The 19333-nt window shown below is 43.8% G+C and overlaps 1 protein-coding gene across 3 annotated transcripts; it reads left to right on the top strand.

The window, feature by feature from the left end:
* The first annotated feature begins 2184 nt into the window (after positions 1 to 2184).
* On the top strand, positions 2185 to 12334 carry macc1 (MET transcriptional regulator MACC1). 3 transcript variants are annotated; one of them, XM_070551635.1, is made up of 5 exons: positions 2185 to 3139; positions 9040 to 9162; positions 9249 to 11302; positions 11417 to 11605; positions 11782 to 12334. In XM_070551635.1, the coding sequence occupies exons 2-5, from the start codon at positions 9048 to 9050 to the stop codon at positions 11983 to 11985; spliced, it is 2562 nt and encodes an 853-aa protein (XP_070407736.1). In that variant the 5' UTR covers positions 2185 to 3139; positions 9040 to 9047; the 3' UTR covers positions 11986 to 12334. The 3 variants fall into 3 exon arrangements, with proteins under 3 accessions (XP_070407736.1, XP_015804517.3, XP_015804518.3); XM_015949031.3 differs by lacking the exon at positions 2185 to 3139 and adding an exon at positions 4717 to 5018; XM_015949032.3 differs by lacking the exon at positions 2185 to 3139 and adding an exon at positions 4962 to 5110.
* Positions 12335 to 19333: the final 6999 nt, after the last annotated feature.

The following is a 19333-nucleotide window of genomic DNA, read 5'->3' as shown; positions in this document are numbered from 1 at the left end:
TGCTTTATTGCCCAAAGACTATAGTACTGACATGCCCATCCGGTATCTGACAGCCGTTTTAATTCCACAGCTTTTTTAGTGGGCTCAAGTTCAGCTTGTTTTTCCATGGAGACTTTGTGAGCTACTGAACCAGAAAAAAAGTTGTAAAGTAGCTGAACTGTGACAAAGCATTCAGCAACTGGTTTTACATTGTGGACACAGTCAACTAAAACCAGGTTTAATCTGTGTGCGTGGCAGTGGATGTACACTGCCTGTGGGACCTCTCTATGAAATTTTTCCTGAGCACCGTTGTTGCAGCCAGACATTACTGACGTCCCATCGTAACATTGTCCAAAGCATGCATTTTTATCTATATTGAATTTAGCCAATGCCCCTTTCACTGTCACAAGTAAAGACTCTGCATCCAAACCATCAGCAGGAACATTCGCGTCATTGTTGTGTATGTAGCGCAGAACAATAGATATCTGCTCTTTTTTGCTCACATCTTTTGTTTCATCCACCATTAAAGTGCTCTCCTAGTTTAACTTCGTTACTAAGCTGTTCTCTCAAAATGCAGGCCATTATGTCAATTAGCTCATTCTGAATGTCATGATGGACATATGTTGCATTACCTGGCCCAGTAGATAATTTTTTGGACACAGTGTGATCAAACTTTCCCAGCACATGTAACATTTCATGGAAATGACCTCTGTTGTTGGACTGTTTCTTCTCTCGGTGGCCTCTGTGAGCAATGGTTTGACAAGCTGTAAAGCGCAGCGACTCAACGACTGCTCGCATGTAGATCCTGTTTTCTTTAACAAGTTTCTTATGTCCACCATCATGGAGGTGCGTCAAAATTCTTGATCCATTTTTCTCTCTCTCCTTAAATTCACACCACCCTTCCAATGCCACTTTGTGAGAAGCGCTGGCGTTGTTGCGCCAGTTTCTCTCCTCCTTTTCTCCAGTTTTTAAACCCGTCCTGGGTTTAAACCACTTTTCTGAGTGACCACCAGCTCCATGCACACTGTTAAAAAATGACGACAGGCAAAACAAAAAGCTGCGTCTTTTGACACTAAATATTCAAGCCACTGGTATTGTTTGAACCACGAGTAACTAAAACCCCTGGATGCTAGCTGCCCCTGTGATCCAAAAGAATGACATGGGTATGATTTTAGCTGAGGCTGTCTTGGTTTCTCGGCTGGACAGTGGCTTGAATCCCGCGTTAAATCCTCTCCGCCGTCAAGATTCCTTCCATGCGTGCCCGCTGCTGTAGCGCTCGATGAGGCACAATTTCTTTCCCTCTGCTCGCCTGTTGTCTCCTCCCCCTGAGGGCTGCAAAGACTTGCTGTGGTTGCACCTCCTCCGGCTGCATGTGGCTGCAGATCAAATGAGATGACAACAAAGTCGATCATTGAACTGCGACCTAAGGTATCCTGGTGCCAAGAGTTCATGGGCACCTTTATGTCTGAACACAGTGTTCATTATGGACAATCCATGATGAGCACAGAAGTCCAATAACAAAACACTGCTCAGACTCAGATCGTGGGGGAGGGTTGGCATTCCTCCCAAACACACATCTCCAGGTCTCACTCTTGTTGCCCGTGTCAGCATTTAAGTCCCCCATGAAAACGAGGGAGTCACCGGAAGGAGCGCCCTCCAGCACCCCGCCCAAAGACTCCAAAAAGAGTGGGTAGTCTGAGCTGCAGTTTGATGCATAAGCACAAATCACAGTCAGGACCTATCCCCCCCCCCCCACACGTAAGTGGAGGGAGGCTACTCTCTCGTTCCACCAAGCACCAAGATGGGGGGCTACAAGTGTGCCCACCCTTGCTCGGCGCCTCTCAGTGAGTGCACAAATGGAAAATCTATTATTATTGAAATTTCTGACTCTTATCGAGATAATTTTTCCCATGTCAATAAATTTGATAATAAAAAATCAAAAGATGTGTGTAGGTTGGCAACGTTCATGTCCCTTTAAGAAGCTGTACAACCTTGAGTCACGTCAAAATGTGACTCATCGTAATACATGTGACAGCCCCATCTAGTGGACAACTTTTCTTTCTGCGCATACCCGTCGTTATCGTCCATTTATCGTTTTCGAGGTGAAATCCTCGATATATCGAGATATTGATTTTAGGCCATATCAACCAGCCCTAGTACAACCCCTCTCAAGGAAACTGGTTCTGAAGCCAGAGCTATTTGTTAAGGTAAGTCTGACTATATGCGGTCAGAACCTCCCCACCAGAGAGGTAACAGTCCAAGAGCTAGCATATGTAGCCGAGGATCAGACCGCCAAGGTCCCTGCCTTCGGCTACTGCCTGACCAAATGGATTACTACAAACAACAATGAGTTAGCGGGCTACTGCAGCACCCCAGTCAGTCAGGCGCATAGTTATTCTGGTAAGCTATTGATTACATGTTTTCTGGAGTTATATCCGAAAAAATTTACATACACAGTGGTCAAACTGCAGCACATTGTTTTATTTTTCTCCAGATTTTTTTTATTATATTAGGACAGTATGATGGAGGTAAGGCCTATGGTGAGTTAAGAACTCATGAGCTGAGAACTCCCACTACAACCCCAGAAATGAATTATTCAATGAAAGAATACAAACTGTACTGATTTTTGTTCTGAAGACAAACAGAATCCTCCCCATGTCCAGATCGACTCGCGGGTCTTCTGAGTCAAATGGTCCCAAACATGTCTGCACCTTCGGCTATCCAGCTAGCGGTTGGTTGGAGTTTGGTTGAAATTCTCCAGTAATCCAACATCCATTCTCATCGTATCCCAGAGAAAAACCATCTGACCGACTAGCATTGGTTTGAGAAGCTATTGAATGATGACACATTGTCATCTGCTATAGGACGATCTTTTGTGACATCAATGTTTACATTTCTTGCATTGCTTCACGCATTACATCAGTGTGGCAAACAGCATTTTCTCCCTATGATTCAATTGTTTTGCACATTTGGAGGAGGATTTAGCAAAGCAGATGGATCATTCTAGCTGTATGGTTGATTGTTTGGCCCGTGGGAGGATTGTTGAAACGTTTTATTGAAGTTTCCTCTCTAAAGGACTACGAAATACGAAAGAGATGATTGAGGACAACTCCTGGAGTCCTTCAGCAGTGGACGGTTTGTGAGGCCCGTTTTGTGTGTGGTAAGTCCTTGTGACTAAGCATTTGTTAATTAGAGAAGATGTTTTAAAAAATATTCATCTTTGTGTTTCCACAGTCATGCTGTTTTCTCATTCTGATTCAGGAGTCTCAACCTGCGATCATTATAATAATAAAGAAATAAATATGAACAATGATGATTGAAGACTTAGCCAGCTTTGCAGTTTCTGAGGATGTATCTGTTTTCTTTGGCCATCACCCATAGGTGACTCTGCTTGTCGGAGCTGACTGCTGCTATCAGCATGACCACAGCTTTCTGTCCAGTGTCCATCTTATTTATGATGCTGTTGTAGCCTAAACAGTTATAACCTTTATACATATAGGCTCGTGGGTTTAAAGGTGTGGTTTACTCATTCATTCAATACATTAGCAGTGTTCTCTAGTGTAAATAAATAAATGCCTTGTGAGTCATTTAGACAAAAAAATGAATAACAACTATGATGCTCCAGTTCTGAGATGCAGAAGTTTGCTGGTGCAGAAGCGGGCTAAAAACAGCTCATTATTATTAATGACATGCAAACACCTTGCTTCTGATTGGCTAACAGAATGCATTTGGCCATGTTGCAAGGTCACTATCACCAAGACAGTCTCCGCTCTCTCTCCTCGCTGCAAAACAAGCCTGCCTGTGGGCATGAGTTAAAAAAGTTAAAGTTCCATTAGTTGTCACAGACACTGATGTGTGTGCAAAATTTGTTCTCTGCATTTGACCCATCCCCTGGGGGAGCGGTGAGCTGCAGACACAGCTGCGCTCGGCAACCATTTGGTGGTTTAACCTCCCAATCCAACCCCTTAATGCTGAGTGTCAAGCAGGGAGGCATTGGGTCCCATTTTTTTCAAAGTCTTTGGTATGACCCGACCAGGAATCGAACCCTGATCTCCCAGTCTCAGGGCGGACACTCTACCACTAGGCCACTGAACTGGAGCCAAAATGGGCAAGGCCATGAATACAAATTCAATGTGACAAAGATATGTGAGGATTTTCAAATCCTAGCATTTCACCATTTTCCTATCAGAAGCCAATGGTGAATGGCCTGTATTTGATATAGCAACTTCTAGAGTCCTCGGACCCCCCAAGGTGCTCTACAACGCAATCAGTCATTCACCCATTCACACACACATTCACACACTGGTGGGGATGAGCTACAATGTAGCCACAGCTGCCCTGGGGCGCACTGACAGAGGCGAGGCTGCCGAGCACTGGCGCCACCGGTCCCTCTGACCACCACCAGCAGGGGGAGATAAAAGCAAGCAAAACTGAAAAGTGTGCCTTTAAAATGGCATCACAATCAGTAACAGTTTAATTATAAAAGTTTCAAATTAGAGTTTCTTCTTCTGGTAGGAATCTGCCTAATAAATGTTGAAATTTCCACCTTAGGTTTTTTTTTTTTAAGAATACTGATATATTTCAAGTCCGGGCAGTTGTTGGATATCCTAAAATAACATTTCTACTGCTAACAAAATACCTGCTGTTATCTGTATTTTCAGTTTGACATGTAATAATACTACTTGTTAATTCAATGTAAAATGTGTGCGTGTGTGCGTGTGTGTGTGTGTGTGTGTGTCGAGTCCACACAAGCATGTAAATACAAGTGTGCGTGCGTGCGTGCGCGTGTGTGTTTTACTCCATGTCTGTCAGAGTTGTTTCTGCAGTTTATCAGCAATCTCGCTCCGGTCGAAACTGTGGGGATTGTTCAGTTTCAGGTATTGTGGAGCGTAAACAGCCTGTTGCATTCTGGGTACTGTAGTCGTCCCTCCCCGCTGGCCACTCCTCTCCCGGGGCTCCCACTATCATTCAAACTTCCAGTCCCAAAATGCTTCGTGCTCCAGATCAGGTCGAGCCGAGAGGAGGTGATACGTGAGCAGGTGAGCTTCGCCCTGACAAACACGCTCCGTAATAGTGGTCTGATCTCCTTTTTCCTGCCAACAAGAAGCAAAATAAACACCTGCTGCTGACGGTGAGGTCATTTTGTTCATGTTTTCTGTTTTGAACAAGAGGAAGTAGCTCTGAGAGTAATGGACGTGTAACTAACCGGTTACACCTGGTCAGACTCACCCGCTGTGATTTCCATTTCCATTTATTTAAAGCTGAAAATTGTTTTGTGTCTTTTTTTTTTTTACCTTTCCCTGTACCCAAAGGTAGCCAGTAAATACACACAAGTAGAAGACAAAAAAAGCAAATAACGAGTTCAGGAAAGTTTTAATAAATGTACACATAGAAACAGTTTTAATTCAGAATAGACTCGTTTACCTTCCATAGCACAGTGCAGAGGAGGCTCAGACAGGACAATCTGTCCATGACATGACAAGACCAACCTGTTTTTGTGCACTGATGTAAGAAAACACGTAATTAATGACTGACTCACTGTGACACATTTTCAGTAGGCTGTCATTTTATGCATGTGAGTAAAAGTATGAAAGGTTCAGGCTTTATTCTTCAGTCTGAAACAGTTTCATCTAGAAACAGCTAATCTTGCAAGACACAAGCTGCAAACAGAACACTGACTTTAACACCGCTGGGTGTATTTCAGCAGCACTGATCTCTTTTAAAGGTTTGTATGTTTACAGGCAATCACCGAATAACATTAACCCCCTGTTATTTTACTAATTTAAGAGAAACGTTTCAATATTTATTTATTTTTTGTCTCATAAAACAGCACAATAAAGACACGTTCAGAAAATCACCCATCAAAAAGAATTAATGTTATTTGTTAGAGGAAATATTGTTTTATTAAACTAGTTTCCATTTCAAATCATGAAATAATGTTTTACTCAAAGGTGAGCTAAGTTGAAATCCATGTGTCAAATATTCTGACATAATATACTTATCATATGTTTTGTAAGTGTTAAAAACAAAGTCCCCACTTTTACTATTTTAGTATTTTGTGTACCAGCAAATATTACAAGTAATCCGGTTTTCATGCTCTGAAATCATTAACCCTTTCATGTATAAATTAGGAAATCTTCAACCATGATTTTTTAAACAACTTTGTCATTCACCTTTAGAAACACATTTCAACAAATGTTTTACTTCTTCAACATTTAATTTACAAATAATTTATTACATGTCCACCTCAGTGGACAGCGTGTGTTCTGAACTTGAAATACGTTGGCTTGACTGGGGGTGGGGGGGCTATAAAGTCTTCAACCGCTGTGCTTAATAGCAAAAAAACCATAACAGTTCTGAGTAGCTGTCCACTGTAGTGACCATTATGCATGAAAGGGTTAAGTTTGTATTTATAAATGTCATTATTTATTAAGATTAAATGGAAAACCTGTGTAATAAAAACAATTAGACATCATGCTCAGAGCTATTTGTTTGTTTATTTATTTTGTTTTGGGGCAACAGTCAGGATGTAGAGATTGTTCAGTAATTGGAGGCTTATAGGATCGATCCCAGCTCTGTGTTTGATTATTGTCTTCACCCAGATTGCAGCTGTTGGACAGACAGACTCACATTTGACTCTAGAATGTTTTTATTTATAGAAGAGTTAATGGTGGACTCAGTGACTGCAAGATACCCACACCATGATCCTTCCACTGCCATGCAGACATCTGTTTACTAAAATATGGCGCTTTGTTGTTTAAAAATAAAAATGGCTCTAGGCTTCTTCGTCCTTCTCATTGGGCTTGTCCCTCCAGAGGTCATCACAGCCAATCATCTGTCTCCATCTACGTTCATGTCCTCTTTCAATTTTTTGGTCATCTTCTCAGCCTCCTGCCTGCTGGCTCCATCCTCAGCATCCTTCTAACTACGTAACCATTGTCTCTCCACTGGACATGTCCCAAACCATATAAGCCCAGCAAAATAGTTTGGCCTTTTCTTTTAAAAGAGACAGTAATTGAATTCCATCTAAACTAACAGGTTTTAAATAAAACACGGCCCATATGCTAGAATCTTCACCGTGAAATGAAAGTCTTCGTCTTCCTCCGCTTATCCGGGTCCGGGTCGCGGGGGCAGCATCCCAATTAGGGAGCTCCAGGCCGTCCTCTCCCTGGCCTTGTCCACCAGCTCCTCCGGCAGGACCCCAAGGCGTTCCCGGACCAGATTGGAGATGTAACCTCTCCAACGTGTCCTGGGTCGACCCGGGGGCCTTCTGCCGGCAGGACATGCCCGAAACACCTCCCCGGGGAGGCGTCCAGGAGGCATCCTGACCAGATGCCCAAACCACCTCAACTGGCTCCTTTCGATCCGGAGGAGCAGCGGTTCTACTCCGAGTCCCTCCCGAATGTCCGAGCTCCTCACCCTATCTCTAAGGCTGAGCCCGGCCACCCTACGGAGGAAACTCATTTGGGCCGCTTGTATCCGCGATCTCGTTCTTTCGGTCATTACCCAAAGCTCATGACCATAGGTGAGGATTGGGACGTAGATCGACCGGTAAATCGAGAGCCTGGCTTTCTGGCTCAGCTCCCTCTTCCCCACGACAGATCGGCTCAGCGTCCGCATCACTGCAGACGCCGAACAAATCCGCCTGTCGATCTCCCGATCCCTCCTACCCTCACTCGTGAACAAGACCCCGAGATACTTAAACTCCTCCACTTGAGGTAGGACCTCTCCCCCGACCCGGAGGTGGCAAGCCACCCTTTTCCGGTCGAGAACCATGGTCTCAGATTTGGAGGTGCTGATCCTCATCCCAGCCGCTTCACATTCGGCCGCGAACCTACCCAGCAAGAGCTGAAGGTCAGAGCTGGATGAAGCTAGGAGGACCACATCATCCGCAAAAAGCAGAGACGAGATTCTCCTGCCACCAAACTCGACACACTCAACACCACGGCTGCGTCTAGAAATTCTGTCCATAAAAGTGATGAACAGAACCGGTGACAAAGGGCAGCCCTGGTGGAGTCCAACCCTCACTGGGAACAGGTCCGACTTACTACCGGCTATGCGGACCAAACTCACGCTCCTCTGGTAAAGGGACTGAATGGCCCTTAACAGAAAGCCACCCACCCCATACTCCTGGAGCGTCCCCCACAGGGTGCCCCTGGGGACACAGTCATAAGCCTTCTCCAAATCCACAAAGCACATGTGGATTGGTTGGGCAAACTCCCATGCCCCCTCCATCACCCTTGCAAGGGTATAGAGCTGGTCCACAGTTCCACGGCCAGGACGAAAACCACATTGCTCCTCCTCTATCTGAGATTCAACTATCGATCGGACCCTCCTCTCCAGTACCTTGGCGTAGACCTTTCCAGGGAGGCTGAGGAGTGTGATCCCCCTATAGTTGGAACACACCCTCAGGTCACCCTTCTTAAAGATGGGGACCACCACCCCGGTCTGCCACTCCCTAGGAACTGCCCCCGGGGGAAATGAAAGTCACATTGTTTTTTTGTTTTTTTTTTTTAGATAGAAACAGAGTTTGAATTATGTGGGAGCAAGGGGGAGCCCGGATCCCCCGAAAGGCTGGAGCCCTCAACTGAAGCCCCACATCGATGGGGGGGGGGGCCCAAAAAAGAAGCACCTGTGTGTAATTTGAGTCATGGATAGAAAGGAGTTTGTTTTAGTTAATCTAATCAAGACTTAATGCAACAAAGTAAATAAAATGGACCTGATTAAGATCCCCTAGTGTGGGAAAATAAATAAATAACTCAACTCAGTGTGTGTGGGAAAATGATTCTTCTAGATGAACTAATAAATACTCTAATGACATGCTGCAGCATGCTTCAATGAGCCTTATTATATGATATATATATGTAACGGCTTTATGCAGCATTCACACGCAGCTTCTGCAGACCAAACTTTCCTGGCCTGCTTAAACCCAAACTGCTGGATCTTTTAGCGTGTGTGTTATTCACAGACATGTTTTATTATGTCCTGACACATCTTGCCAGAGTAATTTTAGGTAAGCAGCAAACCAAAGTGTTCTAAACTGTGATTTTATGTGTCCAGATGAAAACATGGCCGCTGGACGCGCTATGTCCTTTAGGCGTGTTGGAAGCCTCATGCGGAGTAAATCTGAAGGCACACTAATTGATCTGAATGACACTGCATCTACTAGTGATCATTTAAACGGTAAGTTGTTTCTGTAATGTTTAGACTGCTCTAAACCAAATTTTAAAGTATTATAATACAGCTCACCAAGCTCTCATTTTCCAAAGGCGAGCATGCATCAGGAAGGGCTCAGACGTCAGAATGGCAACTTTTACATCCGCAGCTTTCAGACTCATCCGAAACAAAAAGCCCAAACCCCTTCTGGAACAAACTATCTGGATCTAATCCTTTCCTTAATGAAATCATACATAACAATTTAGACAAGTGTGAATCCAACACTTCAGATGCACAACAAGAAGAAACTGCAGATCTAGACACAAAGAACGAGGATGCCTTCAGCACTTCTTCAGACGATGACAATGTGGGGAAGTTTTTGGAGAACAAACATAAAGTGAGTAATCAATCTGGGAGATGGAGGAGTGCATCAGATATCCTGGATAATTTGGAAAGAAAAGAGCCCAAATGTAAGAGTGACTACAAACCCCCTGGAGCTGTGCTGAACCCAGACTTTGAGTGGCTAAAGAATGACCGAGAGGCTTATAAGATGGCCTGGCTGAGCCACAGACAGCTAACTAGATCGTGTCTGGACTTAAACGTGATTAGCCAGAGTCCTGGATGGTCTCAGACCCAGGCCACTAACTTTCAAGTCATCAGCAAGATTGACCACAATGGGGGTTCAGTTCAGTTACCAGAGTCTAAAATCAGCATCCATGTTCCACAAGGACACGTTCCCCCTGGAGAAATCCAAGAAGTTACACTGAAAGCCATGTTGGACCCTCCCCCTGGACTCAACAACAACTACATGACGACCATGAGTCCACTTCTTGAGGTGCTTCTGAGCAATATTAACACTAAGGAGTGCTTGTCAGTGGAGATCAAACTCTCTGGAGAGGTCAAGACGGACCCTGAGAGTCAAGTGATGACCACCGTCAGTGGATTAGTGTCCAATAAAAGAGGAGGACCATATGCTAAAATAAACAACTGTGAGATTCACAAGAACATGATGCAGATGAAACTCCTGGACTTGAAGACTCGCTTTTTTGTGATTGCCATTGCAGAGACGTCCAAGCTGCCATCCCCTACCATGTCAGTGTGGGATTACCTTGATCGTCAAATCACTGTCGCTGTCTACGGCCCTAGGTACATCCATCCATCATTCAAGGTTGTGATAGTTGTCTGCTGTCATGAAGAGGTTCCACCAAAACTTCCCTTTTCAGATATCTGCAGAGGCAACAAAACCCTGCCCCCTCTCATACTGCAACTTTGGGGGAAACACTCCTTTAAACCCAGTCCGTTAAAGGACTTTTCTCTTAGGGTTGGCATCAAAGGGTCAATGTTTAAAATCAAACCTGAAGACGAGGTGAAACAAGTGAGGCAGAGTCAGCTGAAGATAGGGACTGTTTTACACTTACCAGTCACATTAACTTGTCCTAGCATCGCAGACGTGGTTCCTTTTGTGTTGGGCATAGATGTGAAGGAGTCAAACTCCTCTTCAGCCACTTTTCACGTGCCTTCCCCTCCAGCTGCCCCTATCCGATCTGAGAAGAGGTTGCCTAGACATGCAGAGAGAAAGGTTGAACTGTTAAAAACTGTGTCTATCCCAGAGGAACCCAGTCCAGATCTACCCAAATTCACAAACCTACCCATAAACGTGCAGTGTTATGGAGTAGCGTTGAAGCCAGTTATTCGCCAGACTCGTGTTGATTACCTTTTGGAATACTTCAAAGGTGATACGGTGGCACTCCTTTCCAAAGAGACAGTCAAGTCAGTTGGCAATCTGAAGGTCAAAGAGTGGTATATTGGATTCCTCAGAGGCAAGATAGGCTTGGTTCACCACAAAAATATCAAACTCATAACCAAGGATCAGGTGATTGACTTCACCGGTGTTAAAATCACCACTGAGAACCTCCTGGGCAACATGACTCTGCCCTTCAGGAAGTTCACGTACATGTACTCTGCCATCCAGACTCTGGTCACAGAACACATCACAAGCTGGAGACATTTTGCAAATGCTTTAGGGTACGAAGACCAGCCTCTGGACACGATTACACGACGACAAGCTGAAACTGAGGCTGATAAGGTGGCCTGTGTTCTGGAAAAGCTGAAGGAAGACTGCCATACTGATAGGTACAGGAGAAAGTTCCTGCATGAATTAATGCTGGTATGTTAAAAAGAAATCCGACCTTTTTAATTGTTTTCAAGTGTTTTGATGCACTGTATGTGCACCATTCATCTATTTTCTAACAGTTAATTAGCGTTTGCTCTGATCACCAAGGGGCTGCTGAAGATGGACTCTGTTAATCTTGTGGCAAAGGTCATTCAGAATACAGTCATTCTGTCGGCTGCTGTGGAGCTGGGGATCCGATGGCGGGAGCTTGCTGAGAAGATGGGAAAGCTGTCCAGCACTCACATAGCTGATTATGAGGCACCGCATCGGGGGACTAATGGTGAAGTGTGCTCTCAGGTCAGTTTATCAGCCTCTAGATCTGTTTTACTTAATCCTGATTGTGTGTGGACCCACTGCCTTGTTATATTTTATACATGTCACCAATGCTGATGCTCAAAATATCCCAATGTGATGGAATGTGATGTATTTTTAATAATCTATGAATCACATTGTTATATAATGGCCTTTTACAGTCCATGTGGAAGCCTGCGTATGACTTCCTTTACTCCTGGAGTCTTCCATATGGAGATGGCTACAGGGACATGATCCAGGATCTGCACCTGGCCCTGGATAAGATGAAAAACCCCGTCACCAAACAGTGGAGGCACCTTACTGGGGCACTCATCACAGTGAACTGTCTGGATGTCTTTCGAGACTCTGCGTTTCCAAAACCCTAGACCTATGTCTTTGATGACCTTGTTCCCCATTTACTATTTTTGCATAATTTGGTTGATTAAAAAATAAATGATGCCTAATGAACGTGGTACTTTTCCCTTTTTATCTTAAGAAACTTACTAAAGTGACAGAAAGTGACGCGTGTCGACAGTGTTGGCTGACTGCATTTGTGAAATCTTTGTTTGTTTGTGTTTAGTCAAAGCTAATGTTACATGAAGCTTCTGGAAAGGACACAAGCTGTGTGTAACCCATGTGTGTTAAGTTGTTACTCTTTTATATGTTAGTGCAATTTTTTTTCTATTTTGTAAAATGTATGACTTAATTTAATAAAAACTCAGTTTAATCATTTTATTCATAATATATTTGTTTAGTTTTTAGGTAGAACCTCAGTGCTTCAGATTAGTGGTTCCCCAAGAGTTCAGCTTCAGACCCACACAACAGCACCTGTGACCCCAGATGCCTCTGGTCTGACAATGCAAGCATGCTGAATAATTCAGGGCATTAAAACCCACTTCAGTTCATGTCCACTTATGTTCACATATAGTTGAGTTTTATAACAGCTAAATGAAAAATACAGCTTCAGCAAGTGTCTTTCAGTTTGGTTTGGAACTCATCTAAAGACCCGCTGTGTGGTTCTGGATGACCCACAGTGGCGTCCCGACCCCAGACATTAGTTTTACCTACATAAACCACATTTGACACTGAAACCTAATGTTTCAACATTTGGTTGGATTTCACTTTCACTGATTTCTTGAACTCATTTTAATTAGAAACAAACAATTTTTGTTAATGGTTTTTGGATGAGAGTCAGAGGAAGTAGCTCTCAATGGCGTGCTGTGTGCGTGCCACCGATCAGCTCACTCATATCGATAAACTCAGATTTAGTAGATTTCCTAAAGCTGAAGTATTTAGTGTTATTTTTTACCCTCTCCTTTATCTATATGGTGAGCTGATGTGCTGTTTAGAAATACCCAATTAGAACATTTAAAAAGACAATAAAGCATTAAGGAACGTTCTATTAAATAAACACGTAGAAGCACAGAGTAGACACAGTGCTGCCTGAGGAAGAAGCTTCTGAACAAATTGTGTCCTTGACAAGACCAACCTGTTTTTGTGCACCGATGTAAGAAAACATGTAATTAATGACTGACTCACTGTGACAAGTTTTCAATAGGCTGTCATTTTCTGGAATGAGAGGATGAAAAGTCTGAACTTTATTCCTCCGTGTGAAACAGTTTCATCTAGAAACACTCAGAGAACCCTGAAGAACACGAGCCTGAAACAGAGAAATGACTATCCCAACAGGGGTTATTTAGGAAATGTCGGACCTCCCTTTGATCTATTATTATTATTATTATTATTATTATTATTACTATTACTATTATTAATAATAATTATTATTATAAAATGTTTTAGAACAGTTATTGCTAATGCTTTGTTAGCTAATTGGCCAATGAAACTGCAGTCTTACACAGTTTTGACTCAGTGGTGAAAGAAGAAATAAAGCTGCATTGGTCACATCTTATTTTTATTTGACTTCTGTTTTGTATTTTTCCCAGGTCAGTCCAGTTAAGCATGGCTGTGTGAACGTTTCCTGTTTGCGTTTCTTTACCCTGTTATCCGAAGTCGGTTTCAGCTGAAAGCTCGTTGTGTTGTTTCATCCTTAGAGAGGACTAAACAGACTATCTGGTGGGGAAATAAATCATGCAGGGCAAAAAGATTCTAACTAGGTCAAATCCATTCAGCTGAAAAGTACCACAAACATACTGTTTCCTAAATTTTCCATTTTCATTATGAGAGGGGCCAACTATCTATTTGTTTCAACATAAAAGTTTGCTTTATGAAATGTAAAACTCTTACTGAGCACGCTGGGCTCAGAAATGATTTTAAAACTTTGCAGACAAGAAAAACCAAATTATAACTTGAAATTATTAAAAGAACATTAAGATTTAATATTTTTCCTAGACTTGTGCTATAAAACCCAGGATGGCTTTTTCATGCAGCCCACACTTGTGACCCCACTCCATCCTTCATCAAAACCAGACAAAGACTCGTGTCTGATTCTCTCTGAATGCCAGCTCAGATTACGAACTCTCTCTCAGTTCGTCTGAATCTGTTTCATCATAGATGAGAACTGAAATGGGTGATTGCCCAGCATCCGAGATTATTTACTATGCATATATTTCCTGTGATCTATGTGGATGTGGAAAACCGTCACATAAAAACTTATTAACAGACTAACACTGTTTAGTTTTATTAAAGTCATCAATTTCTATTGAGGTTTGTAACTTTTACTTTCACTACAAATAATGTGAAGAGTTGAGAAAAAAAGCCATCCGCTGTCACTGAAGGGAGATTAAATATAGTTTTATTGCTGCAGCGTAGCGGCCATGCTGACTGAGCTCATCTCTCACCAAGCTGCCTGACTGCTACTTAAATGAACTTAAAGCATGGTGAAAAACAGAGAACTTAGCAGGTGGATGAAAAGGTGCGCTGTGTTTTTATTTAATTTTATTTATTTATGGGGGGGGGGGGGGGGTATATCAAGAACAGCAACTACTAAACCTGTTTTCAAGGTCACATGAGGTCTGTGTGGAAATTCCTGCGTGTACATCATAATTCATGCATTTTTCCAGGACTTGGTTGACCCCTAAAGCTCAACACAGATCCTTTATCCTGCAGATCCTGTTCATCAGCAGGATGATGGATGGAGTGAGTCTTCACCAACACAGCTCCTCTGTGATGCATCGTCTGCAGCAGGGGTCTGACTGGTATTAACCCTCTCAGGCTCAAAAGAAGTTCTGATAAAAAGACGAACAACTAAGTCCATCAGGGGAACTTCTGAGTTAAACAATGCTCATGAAACACGTACGTGGAGTAACCAGGTAGGTAGGTTTTAACGTTGCACATCTGCAACGCCTGCCTCCAGAGGGTTCATGAGATTTGGAGACAATGCTAGTCGGCCTCAGTACAAAATTAATTATTTTTATTCTAGTCAACTGTTGAGACATCTTAATGCTTAACTTATTTTGGCATAAAATAAAGTTAGAGAAGGAGGAAAGATGTGGCCTTTGTAGATGTATTTAACCTCTTTGTTACGTTCGTACTATGTTGGTTATCCAACTTGATTTTGCTCAGTTCTTCGTCGTGCACAGAGTGAAAAAGGTTTGTTGTTTGTTTCGACATCAGCAAAGGTAACAGCAAACCCTTCTCGCTCTGTGGACAACGAAGAACTAAAGAAAATGAGAATGTATTTAACCTTCCTATTTTACTGGTGTCAAATCATCATTTACTATCAAGGTGACAACTGTTTTGATTATGCTGATGATCATCAGTAATATAAAAAATGTGATTTACTCATTGTGATGTAAAAAAGTTTGATTGTTTTTAAAGTTTTGTCTGAACTTATTTCTAAGATTGCCAGAGTTCAGATTTTTTAGTGAACATTGGAAAGTTTCCACGTAAGTAAATTCTGGGAATGATTTTGTTAGTAATTGGTGCCAAGACGAAATGTCGACATTTAAATGTGGAACACAAACCTCAAAACAAATGTTACAGCTGCATCCAGTGGGTCATCATGGTCACCGTGGTAACCACACATCATCTCTCTCTCTCTCTCTCTTTCTATTGCAGCAATCTTAAAAAGACAGTCAGCCTAAATGTCCTTCCAAACAGCTGAGAAAACTAAGTTTTACTAAAATATGTTGTAGAGTTGATGACATCAACCCGCTGTGTGGGTAAAATCTTCATAAAGCACTGAAACACCTGAAACCTTCAGCCTGTGCCAATGAAGCAATAAAGGAAGCATGCAGACTCAGACATTATACACTGGGTAATTTTCATTAATTTGTAATAAAGAATCTTGGAGAGCAAAAGCTATTTATACATGTCTGAGCAGCAGTTTTTTCTTTTACACTGATTTAGACTTTTGTAAATCCTTGTTGTAATTTATTTGTGGATGGAAATGACGGGAAACGTGGGTTCAGAGGTGGTGAGCGCACGAAGAGGTGAAGGAGAATGACAGACAAACTTGTCTGTGTTAAAAAAGTCTCTTAAATACAAAAAAGAAAAAAAACACAATATAAACACATTATCTTGGACCAGATACATGACAGGATACCACAGAACAATACTCCGTCCTCTGTTGTCCTGGCAGGTAATTGCTTTGCAACGTTCTCCAGGAGTCGGAGAAGTATGAGGGCAAATTGTCTCCCTTCATGTGTGCGCGTCTCTCCCTCGTGGAGCAGTAGTGGAGCTCCACAGGGTCCAGTGCTATCACCCTTTCTCTTCACCTTCTATACCTCAGACTTCACGTACAACACCAGCAGCTGTCACCTCCAGAAGTTCTCTGATGACTCGGCCATTGCCGGCTGTGTCTGAGGGGAATGACCTGTAGTACAGGTAAACAGTAAACTGAACTGGTCCAACAACACAGATTCTGTATAGGAAGGGCCAAAGCCACCTCCACCTCCTGAGGAGGCTGAGGTTCTTTGGAGTTAATTCCCAGCTGCTAAAATCCTTCTATCATTCTGTGGTTGGATCTGTTATCCACTCTGCTGTGGTCTGTTGGGGTGCAGGCAGCTCTGACCGAGACAGGAAGAGACCGAACAAGCTAGTTCACTAGGCTAGCTCGGTTCTGAGCTGCCTACTGGATTCAGCTGAGGAGACATGTGAAAGGAGTATGCTGGGTAAGATGACCTCCATGTTAAAAAAAAAAAACCTCCCATCCACTACATTCCACTGTAGAGACCATGGACAACTCCTTCAGAGGCAGACTGAGACATCCCAGATGTAAGTAGATATTTCATCCCCTCTGGAGTGTAGAACTCCTCAGATTAACTGGTATTGACATTATCCTGGTACACAATAACACCAATTCAATATTCATTATGTGTTCAATACTTCTTTAATACCAGATTTACATAGTATATCCGTGTCTCCTGCAGAATGCTGTATAGTTTTATCCATGGCTTCAGTGGCCGAAGGTTACAATACTACTCTTCTGTATATTTGTTCCGTGTGTTGACTCATAATTATCTTCCTTTTTCTTATTGAACACAGTGGAGTATTTAGATGTTTACCTTCAGCTGACATCAGCATCACTTCCTTTTATGTGCGTGCAGCAAAGGACGATTTCGCCCTCTGCTGCCCGCATCGTTACAATTCTATATTACTGCATTTGTGTATACATGCATGTACCTTTGTCATTATTTTTCTTCAAATTATTCTCTTAAGCGTTGGCGCTGCTGCGACAAGGGAACTTCAGCTGAATGGGAATAAGACTGAGATCCTCATCTGTGCCCCAGACAAGCCGGTTCCCAAAGTCAGAGACTCTCTTGGTCAGCTTGCTTCCCACACCAAACCCTCCATCGGGAATCTTGGTGTGACCTTTGACCCAGCTCTCACACTGGATTCTCATGTCAGTTCTCTTGTTCGCTCTTCCTTCTTCCATCTCAGGAACGTTGCTAAGCTGAGTCCCATTCTGTCCCGCTCTGAACTTGAGACAGTTCTCCACACCTTCATCTCCTCACGCTTAGACTACTGTAACTCTCTTTTCACGTGTCTGAGCAGAACCTCCCTGAACCGTCTACAGGTGGTTCAGAATGCCTGTGCTCAGCTTCTGACCAAGTCCTCCAAACACACCCACATCACCCCGCTTCTCCTCCAGCTTCACTGGCTGCCAGTCAACTTCAGGGTTCATTTCAAGATCCTGGTTCTGGTCTATAGGGCCTTACATGGACAAGCACCATCTTACATTGGTGATCTTCTTAGTCCCTACACCCCCAGCAGGTCCCTGAGGTCCAGTGATCAAAGCCTACTGGTTGTGCAGCACCAGGCTAAAGACCAAAGGTGACAGATCATCTGCTGCTGTGGCCCCCAGACTCTGGAACTCTTCCCCTGAGCCTGAGATCAGTGGACTCAGTGGTCTCCTTTAAAAAGCAGCTGAAGACTCACTTGTTCTGGCTTTGGTGTGACCTTCATCACCACCCTCACCTTACTCTGCTCTTTTTTTTTATTTTTTCTTTTACCGTGTCCTGTCTGGCTGTGAAGAAAGCAGAATTGATGTCTGAATGCTGGTAACAAGCCTTACAGATTTACTCTCAGGTGGAGCATTAAAGCGTCTGCTTTTAATGTCACGCCTGATACTTAAAACTTTATTGTTATTGTTTTTCAATGCTTTGTAATTGCGATCAGACACGGAGACAGAGGTGAAAGAGAAAGGAAAAGAAAAAGGGGGGGGGGGGGGTTCCACAAAAATAAACAATAATGAACAAGAGTCTGCTTCTAGACCTGCAGAAAAAGACAAAAAAAAGCAAAAGGGCAGAAAAAAGGGACACAACAACAATACAACAAGATCAAGCTATCACTGCGTCAACCTGATGAAGAAATATATAATCAACATTGCTTAACTGAAGAATCATGATAATAAATCACAGTGCATTAAGTGCCCACCATAGTCTTAAGACCTGTGTTGAACGTGCCCAAGCCCATACTTATGAGAGCACCATGTGAGCACCTGTGTGTGTACACGGGCTTGTTTATTTAAGGTTTCTCTATAGGAGCGTCCAACAGAGAGTGCGAGGGACCACAGATCTGCCCCCCAAAGATGCGTAGGAGATGGGGGAGCTCCAAGTCTCAGAGATCCAGGTGCTGCCCCAGAGCACAGGAACCCCAAGGAGACTGCAACCAGAAAGGCCCCTGCCCCCCTCGAAAGGCACAGAGGATCACCCCGGGGGGCCACAACCAGCAGCTGGCAGAGTCCCGGGAGACATCAGCGGCAAGCCCACAGGCCCGCCCGCAGCCTCCCACCCCCTAGCCGGCCGAGCCCGGGACCCAGCGACCCGGGACCCAGGGGCGACTACCCCCACCGGGGACCCAGCAGAGCCCAGGGGCCTAGAACCCACCAGGCAGCCACCGGGATCTATCAGGCAGATGCCAAAATATTAAACCCCCAGACCCGGTTGCCACGAACGCTCAGGCAGACCAAGGCACAACCCCTCACACCAGGTGTGGCAGGGGGAGGGGGGGACGAAGATCTTTATCATCAAAATAAGTTCCAGGAGAGGGGAGGAGTCAAAGGCCCCACCTGACATATACAGTCATACACAAACACAGTCACACACTCCCTCCCTCATGCTCACACATGCACATACAACCCAAGACTTACAAAAATGCACGCCGGACACCCACTCATGCTCCCCATACACACCCTATTCACTCTGGTCCCGGTACTGCTGCACACTGGGTACAACCATCACCGGTAACCAGAGTTTGACCCTTTCTGCTGGGGTGCTGATGAGCAGGCTCCCCCGCCCAACGCTGAGCACAGCAACCTACCACCCCAGACCC

This window comes from Nothobranchius furzeri, chromosome 5 (genome assembly GCF_043380555.1).
Source record: "Nothobranchius furzeri strain GRZ-AD chromosome 5, NfurGRZ-RIMD1, whole genome shotgun sequence".
NCBI lineage: Eukaryota > Metazoa > Chordata > Actinopteri > Cyprinodontiformes > Nothobranchiidae > Nothobranchius > Nothobranchius furzeri.
This window is presented reverse-complemented; position numbering and strand designations above follow the sequence as displayed.